This window comes from Diadema antillarum, unplaced genomic scaffold, assembly GCF_040938485.1.
Source record: "Diadema antillarum isolate AM-2024a unplaced genomic scaffold, OU_Dant_1.0 scf00000029, whole genome shotgun sequence".
Lineage (NCBI taxonomy): Eukaryota > Metazoa > Echinodermata > Echinoidea > Diadematoida > Diadematidae > Diadema > Diadema antillarum.
The window spans coordinates 7,632,194-7,648,511 of record NW_027270918.1 but is presented as its reverse complement, the minus strand read 5'-3'; the positions used below and the strand labels follow the sequence as shown (position 1 = coordinate 7,648,511).

General features: G+C 38.8%; 1 protein-coding gene across 1 annotated transcript in view; it reads left to right on the top strand.

Moving 5' to 3' along the window:
• Positions 1-2,701: 2,701 nt before the first annotated feature.
• The window catches only part of LOC139738716 (dynein axonemal heavy chain 6-like), a 90,001-nt gene continuing 76,384 nt past the window's right edge, over positions 2,702-16,318 (top strand). Inside the window, exons 1-12 of the mRNA XM_071649356.1 lie at positions 2,702-2,735; positions 4,390-4,936; positions 5,525-5,688; positions 6,696-7,087; positions 7,745-7,884; positions 9,265-9,294; positions 11,283-11,441; positions 12,022-12,134; positions 13,571-13,633; positions 14,422-14,689; positions 15,187-15,301; positions 15,843-16,097. Of these exons, the coding sequence (XP_071505457.1) occupies positions 4,472-4,936; positions 5,525-5,688; positions 6,696-7,087; positions 7,745-7,884; positions 9,265-9,294; positions 11,283-11,441; positions 12,022-12,134; positions 13,571-13,633; positions 14,422-14,689; positions 15,187-15,301; positions 15,843-16,097 (2,164 nt within the window). The 5' untranslated portion in view covers positions 2,702-2,735; positions 4,390-4,471. The remainder of the gene's footprint in view (positions 2,736-4,389; positions 4,937-5,524; positions 5,689-6,695; positions 7,088-7,744; positions 7,885-9,264; positions 9,295-11,282; positions 11,442-12,021; positions 12,135-13,570; positions 13,634-14,421; positions 14,690-15,186; positions 15,302-15,842; positions 16,098-16,318) is intronic.

The window sequence follows — 16,318 nt, the reverse complement described above, 5'->3', positions numbered from 1 at the left end:
AAAAAAAAGTTGGGGGGGGGGGGGGCAAAGTGGTGACATCCTGTATTTCTATGTACGGGTGCAAAAAAAAAAAAAAAAAAGAAGGGGTGGGGGGGTGGGGGCGAACCCCGTACCACCCGGGCACCCCCCCCCCCCCTTCCATCGGCCCTGCTGGGAACATCGGCTGTGTGGTGGGTGGTTCTGGGCACATGGTGCCGTTTTTTTCTGTGCACATCGCACATCCACCCTAAAAATCGATAAACTTCTAAAGAAAGAGAGAATATTCCTTATAGACCTATACAAAAATGACAAAATTGGATTCTATAACGATTAAGAAAGATATGACATGTTAAAATATTACCTTTCGGAAAACACAGTCCTTCAATGAATATTCGAATGTGCAAGTTGACGATGTCATGCTCTACTCTAATTTTTTATCCATTTCATGATTATGCGGAAAAGACAAAATCTCATATTTCAGCTGTATAAATACAGAATGTGCCTTAAAACCACCCAAAATAACCAAAATCTTAACTCCGATATATCTTAAAATGAGAACATTCTTTTACTTGCTTTAGCTAAAAATAACTTATTTCCCGAATTTCATAAATATTATATACCTGAGAAAAAATTATTGTGAGGGTATGACGTCATCAAATTGCTTATTGAATATTCACAGGGACTATTAAAATGTTTTCCGAAAAAAAGAGAAATTTCAAATGTCATGTTTTCCTTATTTCTTTCTTATCTGTTTTTTGTCAGTTTTTGAATTGTTCTGTCGGGAATATCATTCCCTTTCCTTTGAATTTTATCAATTTTGGGTGATGGCTTCCTTCTTTAATTGGCAGCACAAGGCTTGGGGGTGAGGTTGTCAACTCCCCCCCCCCCCCCCCCACGTCGATCCGCCACTATATAGATGAGGGCAAGGGACCACCATTCCCGCTTACATCCCTGACATGGCACTTCTACTCAATGTCTTTTTTTTTCTTTTAAACATGTCCAATTTAACTCTTAGTTTTCAACATATACATTTTATGCTTCGTTTTTGTTTTTTATGTTTGTTTTTTGTTTTTTGTCTTTGCATTTGATTTGTTTTTTGTTTTGCTTAGGCCTACAATTTTTTTCAGTTACTTGTTCTTGCAAGGTGGTATAGCATAAATGGTTATGATTGAATTTAATTTGAAATGAATTGAATTGAGTTTATTTCCACACTTCACATCAACAACATTGGTAAAACTCATACAAAAAACAACAACCAACAACAACAACAACAAACCCGAACATACAAATGATAGTGGAGGAATCCAAAAAGCACATAAAAGAGGCTTGTTCATAGTGAGCCCCTAGTTAAAAATAATGTTCGTTTTGATTCACAAACATAATCATTGTATGGTAAACACTTTACCCCCATTTGGTTCTTGTTTGTTTCCGTTGTTTAAAGGGGAATTAACCCCCAATATACATGTGGGTTGAGTGTATGCAGCAATATTAGAACACCTATGTGTTTGAGGAAAATCGGACAATCGGTTGAAAAGTTATGAATTTTTGAAATTTGTGGACGTGACCACTGGATCAGAAGACTACTACAGATCATGACATAACATATTATGGACTATGTACCATATAAAGAAAGTATAAAGAAAATTCCACAAATATAATTTCATATGAAAAATACACATTCCCTGAACTTGTTACTGACATTTGCCAAGGGTTATTTATTCCCCCCTGCTTTCTGAAAGAGGTAAGTCTAGTGCTCTTTCATTATATAGAAAAGTGAAAAAAAAAAAAACCAAACCCGGAAACAAACGAGAACTTCAAAAATTCATAACTTTTGAACGTATTGCCCTATTTTTCTCAAACTTTCACTGATGCATTCTTTACTATAAATTGCTCCATTCAACTCAATCAGCATGTATTCTTGGGGTTAATTCAGGAGTAGGGCGGTGTTGCTTTCATCTATTAGGCTGTTTTTTTGTGCTTTGAGTACCGATTTGCGCAGAAACCATTGTATTTGTAGGCCTATATAGAGTATACTGTTCAAGGTCGTCTTACCAATTCCCTCTACTTCTTCTTCTTCTTCCGTTGAGTAATTCTCATTCTTCTTCTCCTCCTCCTGGAGCCTGTGTCTTCGTTACTTCACGTACCGTAATTTACATCTTTTTAAATAGTATTTTTATCATCTGTTGCCACATCTACTTCATAAAAGAAAAAAAAATTAAACACCCTCAACGCAGAAATGTCACCAAACAGTGAGAAACAAGCTCAAATCGACCACACGGGTTTGGAAAGTGAACTTGGCCGTGATTATGATCGTCTTGGAATGCCAACTACTCTCAATACAATACAGAGCTAGCTCTGAGCACCATCCTGACTCAATTAATTACACTTAGTCTGTATTTTCAGACACGTTTCACCCAAATTCTACGGAATGATGTATTAGAATGCCCTCATCAGAATCAAAAGCCATAATATACATATTTATTATTTGCAGAATTTCTAATGATTCATTTATTTGGACAGCTTGACAGATACAGAAAGGAATACTTTGAATGCCTAGTTACTTTGTATGAAATTTTGAATGTATGGTTAAGTGGTCCGTTTTGTAGACTAGCGTTGTCAAGCGTGATTTAAGATGGCGGACTAAACAACTGTGTGACTTGTCTAACTCACAACTGTCCATCATCGACATCGTAAGAAACTTGAATCAGAACGCCGTGGCGAACAACTAGCTGGCTAAGAATATCTCCCGAAAGGAGGTATGTTCGTTGTTGACTTAGTTCCAATATTAAAATTTCTAATAAGTATTAATGTCTACATTTAGCGTACGCTGAGCTGCAACAGTGCACAAAAAAAAAGGAGATTACATATCTGCTGTCGCGTAGCGTAGCGAACGTGCGGCAGTCGATTCCCGGTTACCGTAGTTGTGAATGTTTCCATGCCAAGAGATACGGCGGCAAACCTTGCTAGCTGTCCGCTGCATCCACTTGGACGAGGTAGCTAGAGTATAGGGTTGGACCTACTACTCATCGACCGCCTAATGTTTATTTGCTTGATAAGAATATTTAACACTGAAATTCACGTAAAAAACTTGACCTACGTGATTGAGAAAATCCAGCTCTATCAAATGCCGTTGTTCCCTTTTCGATTCGAAGTTTCAGTGCAAAAATATCGCCGACGAACTTGGCCTCGTTTCAGCTCACCGCGGTAAAGCTCGTTATTAGGATCGGCCGCTGTTTTTGCATTGACAATGCACGCAAACCAAGTTGTATTGAACACCGTGTTGTAGAAAAAGTCTACGAAGCTTTTTAGAAACTTCCATAGACATTACATTGTGCTGTCATTACGATTCGGTGAAAATATTCATTCGAAATTTTGTCCTTTTGATTAAAACCATTTTAATGAACAGTGAATTTTCGCGTTTTCCCACACCATCCTCATCAACATTCAAAGCCAATCCATTTTTATGTGCTTTGCGCGCAGTGAAGTGCGTACTAAGCGTTAGTGCACCAATGAATACGCGGTCGGTTTAAAAGACGGTGGTCGATATGTAGTAGGGCTACCATAGCAGTTGGACCTACTAACGTGTTACTCATCAACCACTTCTTGATTAAATATAAATGGCATACTCGTGAAATAGGCCCCACCGATTAATACCTTGTATCTTAGAAAATATCCCTCAGTTTCACCTTACATTCATTTCATTCAAGGCAGAAAATACCACACTGTCCTTTCACATCCCACTTCCCAGGCTCAGAAATTTATTGACTCGCACCTCTAACGCCCTTAACGGTTAACATTAGAGCAGTCTAGACAATACCTATATACAAGGAATTCTTGGCGACAAACGCAAGTGACATTTTTTACTGTGCACTGGTGCAAGCTCATCTTTTTTAATCGACCGCCCATTCTCCAATTGATAACACACGTAAATGTAGTGAGTGGCAAAGATGTGTTAACAATATTTCCGTGTAGAAAATACTAATGAGGATTTTGTTCAATACTTTTCCCTCCTGTTTCCTCAGTAGAATCTAATCAATGTTAGTTAATCGACCGCCCATTCTCCAATTGATAACACACGTAAATGTAGTGAGTGGCAAAGATGTGTTAACAATATTTCTGTGTAGAAAATACTAATGAGGATTTTGTTCAATACTTTTCACTCCTGTTTCCTCAGTAGAATCTAATCAATGTTAGACCTATCTATTTTTGCAGTCTCTCTTTATCCTAATATTTTGACTGACACCCTGGACTCAAAGCTTTTTTTCAGCAAATATAGACCTACAGTGTAGGCTGGTTTAACTGTACAAATGTAGGTTCTACCTCTGTATAAGCAGTATTTTTTTTAATGGAAAAAAGTTATGACACCAAACTGAATAAACAACTTTGCTTTGACAAATTTTGTTTCAACAGGGTTTAAAATCATAATCCAATGCCATGGATGCAGTTTAAGAAAATACTCTTCAAATTGCATGCATACGGGTGATGCCTCAAGATGGAGTCTTCATTTTACACGACTTCCGATGAGACCACCAATCTCGACGACTCTCCGTCTCCAAACCCCAATGGCCGCATCACGGGAAACCACACGCCACAGTCGCAGGGGGAACTCATCATAGTGGCGGACGCCAATGCCCGAGTGGCGCAGAGCGCCCCAGCTGCGCTCCAGACTGGCTCCCTGGATGACTACAGCCTGTACCTCCAGCAGACCCCACTCTCATCCCAGAAGCTGCTCAGCCCCTCCTTCCCCCACGACTCTCCCTTGAAGCACCACCAGCCCACCAGACAGAAGACAGTGACCTTTGAAGCCGAGCCAGAGTTCATCGAACCCACCTCAAGGGCTCGTCAGAAGGGCTTAGACTTGAAGGCCAGGCTGTATGACAGACCCCAAGATGCCCAGGTTTTTCAGAACGTGAGAATGAGGCAAAGTGGGCAGCCAGATCCCGTTGTAAATAAGCAGGTATGAGCTGTCACTTTACTGACATCAATCTTTAACTAATCAAGTAGTCCATGCTGTATTTAGTTTCCAAATGTTAGAGTAAATCATTGGTTAAATGTTTTTAAAAAAAGAATACTTCTTTATGGTTGCATGTTTATGTGCTTGTCAACTTTAAAAAATTTTGTTTCATTTACCAGTACATCATGGAACAGAACTTCTTTGCTGTTTCTTTTTCAAGTCAGCTGTACATTTTGGATAAGGATATAAAGAGTAGATGTAAATTTTATATGCTCAGTGATTTCAAAACTTTTTGTTAGCATTTGAAATCACCCAAGCAGACACTTTCAACAACAGCATAAAGACACACAAAAAATTACTGATTGGAGTAGTACTATGCAGTAGTATTGTAATATGTGGCGTAATTATACTCACACAGCCTCACCAGTCTACAGCATTCATTTTGAGTAGCGGATACTGTGATACAAAATGTATGTAGACGTCCCATTTCATAATGTCATCATTCTTGAACAAACTGGTTTATAATAATCACATGTGTATAACTAAATGATTCTCATCCCTTATATTTTCTTTCATTTTCTGGGGGGACAGAGTGCACCCTTGCCGGCCATACCTCGTCCTCCGTCTGGGAGCAGGGCGCCGAATCCTGGTGCTGCTATAAGAACAACATTCTTCAAGCGTGACCAGACGAGGATTAGAATGAAACGTCAAGCAGCAAAGAAAGCAGAGGAAGCCAACATAGCAACAAAGCCAGTGTAAGATGCCGTGAATTGAGAAAAAAGTTTGTGTACTTTGGAGATGTGCTTAGATCCTGAGTGGTCCTGTCATTTCTCTCAGTTCTAGTGAGGAAGAGTGTTAGGCCGTGTTTATGCTTCCCTTTTTCGGGCCAGAATCAGCGTTTTGAAACGTGATTTGTGCAAAACGCTGTTGCGTTCATGCTCACTTCGACAGAAACGCTGATTCAAAACGCCGATCGAAAACGCACAAAAAGGTGCGTTTACGATCGGCATTTCTGACTAATCACGTTTGACGGGGAAGCATAAACGCAACAGCGTTTCTAAACGTGTTTGGAGTGACGTCATCTGAATGTCTTTCCGGTTCACGTGAAAAGGCGCGCGCCTGGCCAGCCAGCTACCCTGGCCTGTGCAGTTTTCACATGTACTGTGAACGCATGTCTTTCCCAGCTGCTCTCTCAGGCCAGGCCACCAATCGCAGCGCGCCCCAATTTGACCTGCCTCTGCTGAGGTCAGCGAAGCAATCGCAAACACTCTTTCCAAGGCTCGAAGAAAGTGAGCATAAACAGTGCTCCCGTGAATGACGTTTTGAATCAGCGTTTTGAATCAGCGTTTCAAAACGCTGATTCTGCCTTCGCAAATTGAGCATTAACACACCCTTAGTGATGCTTGCATGGTGCTGAGTGTGTTGTATAATGCTGTAAATCATGTAGAGTTTGATTGGCAACTATTGTGTGCATGGCTTTAATAAGTTTACTTGAGATCATGTGGTTGTCTGAGATATGCCTTTATGCTTCAAGGATTGTAATTTGTGTTTTACCAGGAAGCACATTAATTCAGAATGAAATATTAATGTCAATAAAAGTGTGGAATGATTACAGTTCTTGTGACATGAAAAAGTATTAACAAGATTAAAGAAGTGTAGATCAAGTAGCGAATGTCGATGAATAAAATGTGGAAATTGTGTTTCATTTTGATATAAATTATTCATAACTTAACATAATTCATTTCACTTGCTCCTTTCTCAGAGGAGCGGGGGATGATGCAAAACCGACTGTGAATGGGCATCACTTGCCACACCCTGTTAGTACGGCCAAGACTTCTGAGGAGACAGCCACAGTGACTTTCAGGGAAGAAAACCAAGAAAGCAAGCCGGACAGAGACTCGCCTCTGGAACTGGAAGGGGAGGGCAGAGGGGAAGTGGAGAGCGCCCTCAAACCTCCGGACAGCCAACGCCTCGAATCTGTCGCGCCCCTCTCTCCGCTCATGCAGCTTGCCAAGAACGAGTTCACACCGGACCCTTCAGAAGGGTCAGTCAAGAGCGATGACCACTCGGCACGACAGCCATCACCAACAGGATCTCGCCCTGATTCACGCACAGTGCTCACTTACCTTCAGACCAACCAGTACGATGATTCTGGTATGTGAACCTTCTGTTTAAGACAATTTCCACAAATAAGTAATAGTTACTTTGTATTGTATATATCGTTGGGTTTCTCAAGTGGTGAACACTTTTTGCCTCTGTCCTGATTACCCAAATGCCTAAAGTACTCATTAACCCTTTCCGTGCCCGGGACTTTGGACAGTATGTGCAACACTATGGGGCTTTCTGTGTGTATCAGCACTCAAAGCACACAACGGATTGATTCACCAGTGCTGTAAAGGGATTATTATACCCTTTGTTAGGTATGTTTTATGGTCATTTGCTCAGATGAAATGATCAACATGAGCACTTCTTACTGACAATGTGACGGTGATTTCATCTCTGAAATATATATGAATGAATCATGGATGAAAGCCTGGTTTTAGTATCCAGTACATCGGGTTGCTGGAAATTCCACAAGGTGCTTTGTGTAAGGTTTATTGTGTATGCCAAGTTTTGCAAGTATTCATAATGTCATTTTTTTTTTTCACGAAGGTATACATTTGTCATAACATGTGCAAGTTTTATGAAGTTCTTTAGATTTGAGTAAATATTCATGTAGTTGGACCATTTTAAAGAATAGGCTTATCTCTGATTCCCCTCCCACTGTGATATAAAGTCTTAATCTCAAAATGTTGGATTTCCACCCTGTAGTTCCCGCAGTGGACAGTCTCAGCTACCACATCAGAAGTATGCGTCGTGCTCTGGGCCTTGTGACAGACCTTCCCAGACATGGACCGGGTGTCAAAGAAATCATACCAACCATTGAGATGAAGCTACAGGAGCCAGAAAAGGTAGGAAAAATAAGATTGTAAAAGTTTGCATTCTGTGTATAGATCAGCCATTTGCTGTTTTCATGGTGTATATTGCCTTTCATACTGAATGTCCATACATGATGTTAATTTAGCCATCTCTGTATAAAAAGTGTATCACCGGTAGCTGCAGTACAGGCATTCTGAAATAAAGTCTTGATTCTGAAATACTGCAATTTAAGATTTTCTTTTTTCAAACTGTAGTAATTCATAGTCCTCATGTAGATCCCAAAGACTCTCATTTCAAATTTAATTCCACATACTTTAATATCGTAAGTCAATCTTGAAAATGATTCATCATATTCAAAGTAAAGTTCTTATACCTTCAGTTCACACCTTTGATATCACTCTCAAATATGAGGTCTTTTATTTGTGAGAAGAAGGTTTCATCCAGCCTTAGTTTGTATAATATGAACATTGCTCTCTCCGTCAGTGCTGGCTTTGCAAAAACACTTTAATGATAACATGCTAATGTTATGCAAGCCTTGTAGATATTTTGCTGTCATGAAAGTTTTGCTCCATTTATAAAATTGTATGGAAGGATTCCATGCAAAATTGATGACGTGGATACAGATTGTCTTGGTCGCAGGCACAGAGTTATCAGACATGAGCGCAGACAAAGAGACACATGAAAGCCCTTATTTTTGTGTGATCAAATTTTTGTACTGAGTGGCTCAAAAACACATTTGCTGGTTTTGAAAATTGCATTGCACATTTCCTAACTCGTATGTTTCATGCAATTCACAACAGGCAACATTTTATGTGACAGCTCCATGTGTGAAAATTTATGCACCAGTACACACAAGTGACCCAAATGAATGTGCGGCCCTGCAGAGCTAGAAAGCTGCTAGCATAACACACATGTGCTCAAATTAATGCTAGGACACGTACAGACACATACTTAGTATCAGTACTTATCAGTTTGTACTATGCAAGCTTCAACCCATTCAAAATGTGCATAGAAAATTGTGAAGATGTTTTTGTGTGTTTTAGAAGCCAAAAGTAGCAAAAAATCTGCAAAAATTAATGTACCACAAATATTTTCATGTTAGAGATGCAGATATTCGCACAGACCTGTATTTGACAGACAGGAGCACAGACCTGTATTTGACAGACAGGAGCACAGACAAACATGAACAAAGATACAAGCAAACATACAAACATGAAATAAGCAGAAAGGGCACATACATGTATATGTACGCGGATGTGTTTCACATTCAGTACATCTGCAATATTTTAGAGAGAAACGACATTTCCTGTAATGTATTCTGTTATCATGTTTTGATGGTGTTTGGCTGGTTGCATGTGCAAATCATTGTAAAGAATTACATATTTATCTGATGTTCACATTGTAATATCCAGACTCAGGAAGGTGTACGCGAATACATGGAGGTATCGTATCGCTATCTGAAATCTGTCTCAGTTTGTTGTCTAGAGGATTGCTACTGACAGTGGTGGTGAAGAGTGTACGTGACTGCTACAAATCTTTGTTTTTCATAATACCTGACAATGTACAATTAACCTGATTGAAACTGAACAATCAAAATCTTAGTGAGTCATTAGAGTATTTTGGAGGAATACATTAAAATTTCTTTGATATATACAATGTGTATGTGCATCAAACTGACTGGATTACAATGTATTTCATTGATAGTAATAGGTGTCTTAGAAGCCAACCAGAAAAACAGGAAAAAAATTTAAAGCTTCCAGCCATAATTGAACTGATAAAATTGATCTCATCATGTACATTGTTGACTCCACAGTTGGTAGCAAATCCATGGATATTGAAGGCCTGTTGTTTTTCTGTTTTCCAACCCATATACAACGTATGCTGTTTTCAGTAGTCTGCCTTTAACAAGAGTAATTGACAGATTTGCCAACTTCAATCTATGAAGTTTGATTCCACTCTTGTACTAATCATCCGTTTTCTGCTCCATCTTTACATGTCATAATACTTCCATGCATTCATTTTTTTTTTGTCTTTCAGCATACATTAACCCCATCAAAATTATTCCTCTGTCAAAGTATTCTCAAAATTTGTGTTCTGTATAGTTTGAGAATGTGTGATGTAGCCAGTTGTTGTCAATGGGTAATTAGCATCTTTCATTCAATCAGCTCTAACTCTGTCATTCAATGCATAGCTCATCAGTCATGTATCCTATTTTGAAAACTTGCATATGTGCATATACCTGTTCTACATTCTCTATAATCATACTGCATTCATTATACCTGTTTTGTTGTGATGTGATTTTCAAGCGGCAGATGGGTTGATTAGTAGTAGTTTTATGCATGTTTAGCAGAGTGTCTAGCAGAGTGTAGCTGTAACTTGAAGGGATTGTTGCTGTTGAAGCCAAGTAGTCAGTGTTGATTTGAACTCAGTGAAATTGCAGTAGAGTCAAAGTTGATGTGTGAAATGCTAACCATTTTGAAAAACAAATGATTTAAAGGCATAATTTACCATTTGCAGATGAAACAAAAACCCAGCGTTAGTGCTTTAAAATAGTTCTTAAATGTGAGTTAGGGATAGAAACAACCACTGTAAAGATCTTAATCAGTAAAACTGATGTTAATTACAATGGATTCCTGTTATAACGAAGTCCTCGGGACCGGCAGTTTTCTCTTGTAATATTGAAATTTCGTTATAACTGAACAAATAAACAATAAAAATACATAGAGTGGATAATATTGCGGCCTGAATTTTCACTTTGTTGTAATCGGAATTTATAACATGGTTATAACCATGTTCGTTATAACAGGAGTGCACTATATTGTTAAATATGCAAAATGTGAACAATAGTTATAATAAAGATGTTTCCAGTCTATACCGTCTACAATTACGGTTTATTGAGAAAAATACTGTATATCTCCAAATAATTTTGGCTTTATTGGTAAATTTTATATGATAGGATGTTTTGTGGTACAACTGATTCACACATATGCATCAAATATGATGTCTTTAACATTTTTTAAATCACTGCTCCCAAAGGTAAACATGGCCTTTAAGAATATTGTAAGCTAAATAGGAGTTACAAGTGTTACAGAATCATCCATGTTTTAGAGTATGGAAATGCCTAATACTATTTACATGAAGTGGAACCTGTAATGTGAACCAGTCACATTATGTTAACCTGGAAATACTTTATATTCTTGCCAGTTGAATTGTAGATTGATAACTGAAGACTCACATGAACATGGTATTAAAAGGCTGACTCTATTAAGATTGTCACAAATCTCTTTTTTTTTTTCTTTTAAGAAAAAAATTAAAGAAAAAAAGAATATTCAGAGTATAATTTCAGTTTTAGATCACATGTTGGCACATGGCCATTCCTTTTTAATCTTAGCACTGAAGTTTAGATTCACAACAAATTTTCTTTTGCCAGGAGATACCGCCAGACAAAGGTGACTTTGTTTACGCTCTTCCTCGGAATCGTCATGATCCTAGAGGGCGCTATAACCCTTATGATCTGCAAGTTGTGTCACCCAACGATGCCAGGACCTCACAGATGTACTTCACAGCTAGTGCAAACTTTGTCTCACTGGTTAGTTCTCAGGAAATCCATACATTTCTTTGGTCCCTCCCTAAAAATCCTGTTCCCTTCAACTTTTCTTTGATCTAATGAAGTACAGGAAATTGACGTTGATTAGCTCGATATTACCAGAAGATGAGTGAATGGCATTTAAATTCGTTGTAGTGGTCTTACCTCTTTCACAGATATTACTGTCTGACAAAAATGTCTTAGGAAGTGGTTTTGATAGTGTTCCTATGTTTTGGCAATGACATGATAGGTTGAAAATTCTGTGAAAGAGACAACTTGGTAATTTCTTGCTTATCAATACACGTTCTATCCAGCTTTATGCTTGGCAGTGTGGAATAAAAAACTTGTCTAGGCAGACGAAAAAAAAGAGAAAAAAGATGCTCTTGCAAATAACTGTTCTGCACTATCTTTAATATTACATCCAAAATTGTACATGTTTGGAAGATGATGATGGTTAAAACATTGCCCATGAAAGAAATAATAGTTAAGATTCCTTATGATTCTATGAATTAATTTAGATATTTAGTCCTGGTCATCTTATCTCTTGTACGTTATCTTTTTTTCATTATCATTTCATTTTCAGCATATTGAAGAAGGGGAAGAGGAATATGATGACATCACTCCCACAATGCAATGGCAATACGAAAGACGTCTGTTCAGTGCTATCCACAACCAAGGTGTCTTTGTCAAATTCAGGTAAATCACTCTGTCTGACATCTTTACCTTTCTTTGTATGAAAAGTTATTGAGCTTTGCCTGTATGTCAAAGATATTGCTGATGAACAAAAACATCAACACTAAGTTCCGAGTGTAGATGTAACTTGATTTACTGGGTACTGTAAAACATGATATATTCACAGCATGAAATTTTCGCGAATTGGAGCCGACGGCCTCTTTTGTGGCATGAAATTTTCGCGAATTGCCACTGGCGTGGAATGCATACAGTGTAGATAAGAACTTTCGCGTGCATTTTATTTTTGCGAATCTTGGCGCTCGCGAAATTTGCGAAATTAAGATGCACGTGAACATTCCTCGTTTTACAGTATATCTGAGTTTTAGATTTAGTGGCATACACCATTTAACCCTATTCTAACTGGGGGGGGGTCAAATTGACCCCCCCTCGACGTTTCGCGCCACGACTCCGCAACGCGCAAAGATTTTGCGTGTCGTTTCTGGACTTTTTTTCATTGAAGTCTCCCGCATATTTTGAGACCAAATTTGCGACGTCCAAGTACACCGTTCCAATGTTACATAATGTTTTGCATATGCATGTCAACCCGAAAACTGCTCAAATTCATGATATCGTGTGCAAATCCAATGCAAATCGAATTGTGTTTTTTTGTTAAATTGACATAAATTAGATTATTTCAACTTTAAATTATTGAAATTAATAAATTTTAATGTATATAAGCTTGAAAGAGTGCCTGCAACAAATTTTGGGAAAAAACAATAGAAAACAAAAGTTCGAAAAAACAATAGAAAACAAAAGGTCGAAAAAACAAAAAAAATACATAAGAAATAAAAAAGAAAAAAGAAAAAAAAAGAAATTGATTTTGATTGTGCAATTTTTAAACAAGAAAATTGTTGAATGTGTCATGAGGAATTCTGACACAAAAATTTAGCAATCCTTCAGTCTTTTTAATGGAGTTACAGGGGAAAATATTATTTCATGCATAAATGTGCCTAATTAATTTACTAAAAATACAAAATCAATATTTTTGTATTGTATGACCATGTAATCTTGTAGTTGACATCTGGTTCTATCTTCAGGCAAAATTTTGCGGCAATCGCGCCTTCAGCGGTCGAGATCAGAAGGGGGGGTCAAATTGACCCCCCCCCCCCCTCAGTAAAAACTTGGTCTCAAATAGCCCAGTTAAAATAGGGTTAAACTACATAATTGTATTGCAGTGATTTCTGAGTCAGCTGATTTGACTGTGTGAATAAAAACTCAAACTACGTGTGACTGAACTTTTAGTCTGTAAGGATTGTAAGTAAATATAATGTTTGAAAAGAGATTCAGCTTTCTGAATTTCTACTGTTTTTAAGCTCATGAAACATGATCTTACTGCAATTAAAGAATGGATATCATTTTCTGAATTGTGTCCCTGCACTATGTTTATTCTACACACTCAGGATCTGGAAAGCATTCAACATGTGGAAAATAAATGTGAGAGCAGCCAAGAATGCCACCAGCAAGTGAGTATTCAAGTCAGCAGATGGCATGATTTCAGAAAGATATCATGAAATGAGGCTGTGAAGGTATAGGATGATGTGAGGGCTAACAGATTTTGAGGTTTAAAGCAGTGGTATAGATTTGGTGGAGATGGGGTTTCAGGTTTTTAACTTTTTTTGTAAGATAATTAGAAACTACTTATAGGAAATATTAAAGAGCATGAAATTCTAAGAGGAAATCAAAGTTTATTTGATGAAAATAGGTTTTGAAATGGATGAGATATCCAAAAACAAAGTGGTCCTAATAAAAGATGGGACACTGTGCAAGCATCACAAATTTGTACATAAGCAGCAGTCACATTGTGTGAAACTATGCATACGAATGTAGCTTGCTTCCGAATAACTTCCAGAAGTTTGAGAATGTGGTCATGCTACCAACAGCACTCCATCTAGTTTCAGTGGTGTGAAAGTACCTGTAATTGGTCTAAAAAGCCTCCCCCCTTGAATATTAAAATTTGAAATGCTTATCAACATGCAAAGGAGTGCGCATTGTACGTAAACAACATAAATGGGTCTGTTATCATGTCACAAACTTCTTGAAGTTTCAACTATACCTGGTCACACGACACAAAACTATGTGTAGTTTTGCAAGAAGTGAAAAACATCCCAAGTTTGCGGTCATACTGCTCAAATTATGCAAAGCAAAATATTGGATAGTGAAACTATGTCTGGTTTTGCATAGTGTGACCGCGCCTATAATGCCAGCAATGTAGCGACTGTATGAAATGACATCTCTCCTTCCTCGTTGCCAGGACGATCATGAAGAAGCAGTTGTTCACGGTTAACGAGATCCTCCAGCGATGCTTGCTCTACGTCCGCGGTCAGTGTGAGACTGCCTGCTCCAGCATGACCGGCCAGGGCGCGGGGGAGAAGGCCATCTGTCTGGTCAACCTGGACTGCCACCGGACGCTGACCTTGGACGAGTTCTGCAAGCAGCAGGCCAATCATTGCGAGGCGGCCCACTTCCAGCTGACTAGGATGAGGGACAAGTTTGTCAAGCTTGCCTGGGAATGCTGCGTGGTGAGTGTTCCTCATAAAAACTCACATCTCAAAAATGTCTAATGTTCAGGAGAGCAAAAAAGATGACAACTGAAGCACTATTACAAATGGGATTGCCTTTCCTCTGACATGCCATGGTGGCTTCATTTCTTGGGTAAGACAGCTAGGCTTTTGACAGGACACTGATTATCTGGAAATTAATCCAAAAAGAGATTTTACACAAATTTGAGATAGAGGTTTTGTCACCCCAGCGAGGTTTTAATGGCTTCAAAGCACACTCAGTGATTAGAATCACTGATACAGAGGCATTAGATTGGTTCATTTATACAGTATACATGTGTGGCACATTTTGATTTACAGTGTAGCACTAAGTGTGAGTTCAAGGCACAACTCTGTACTCTAGCTTGTTTCTACCCAATTGTGTGAGATTGTGACAGAATAAGATATCATAGCCAGATTAAATCAAAAGGCAGGGCCCTGCCTTAGTCATTGACTCTGTCCATATTATGCATTCACAGAAAGTGGCCGAGATGGAGGGTATAAGGCACACGTTTGTTCCTGGCATGGGACCACTCACCAAGAAGGTGGAGCTGAAGAGAGACAAGAAAGATAAGAAGAAGAAGGATGAGAAGAGTAAGTATCTAGTGAGGTCCTCATCTTCCTGCTTTCGTCTCATTATGTAATATTGTGGTATGAACATTTATTTATTTGACATTATATTTTGGGATGAGAAGATCAGATTTGTTTTGAGCGTGCAAAATTAAAGAGGATGCAGAGTTCTGCGATCTTACTGATTCAGTTGTATTTCATGCTTGTAGTTTCACTACAGTAAGTATAGAGATAATGATGTGATTGTTATGCCTCTACCCCCAAAGAGTGCTGGAGGCATTCATGTTTGGGGATATCCATCCGTCCATTAGTCCATCTGTCCATCCCTCATTTCATTGTGACACATTATTTTGTAATTTGTAGAGTAGGATTCCTGCAATAGTTCATCTTGATACAGTTAGTTTGTATTTTGGTAATAAAGTCAAAGTTACAGCATCAGAAAAGTTAAGATAATTTAAGTGTATGTTATGTGCAATTCACTGTCTGTATGCTTCTTTGGTTTGTTGATATTTCACACACTAACTGGTCTACATTCTCCAAACTTTAAACCACGATCTCCCGTCAGGCTCAGGCCCAACCTACACCCAGATAGCTCAGTGGCGCAACATCCTCTCCCGCCTGGCCCGCTTCCTGCATGCCACCGATTACATCATCCTGGACATGCTGCACCGGCTGGTCAGGACGGCTGTCCGCCTCCTCCAGGAGTTCCTCCAGACTTCCCTCCGGACCGGGGATGAGCTGGCTAGGAGGGAGGACGACTCTGGCAGCGACAGTGACGGTAGCTGGGACAGCGATGTGCCCAGGCCAAAGAAGACTGCTGGTGAGTGATTGATGTGACAAACACTCGCGGCATTCACCCATGGTACTGTAATGTAACATGGCTTTCCATCACAGTTAGTATAGAAAAAAGACAGAAATCGCTTTTGCAGACAGCATCCAGTAATGATGTATGCTAAAACTTGTAATGAATGATATTTTCCTCAGATCCAAACCAGGGACAACCACAGCAGAAAACTGAAGTCATATAAGGATCTTACATTC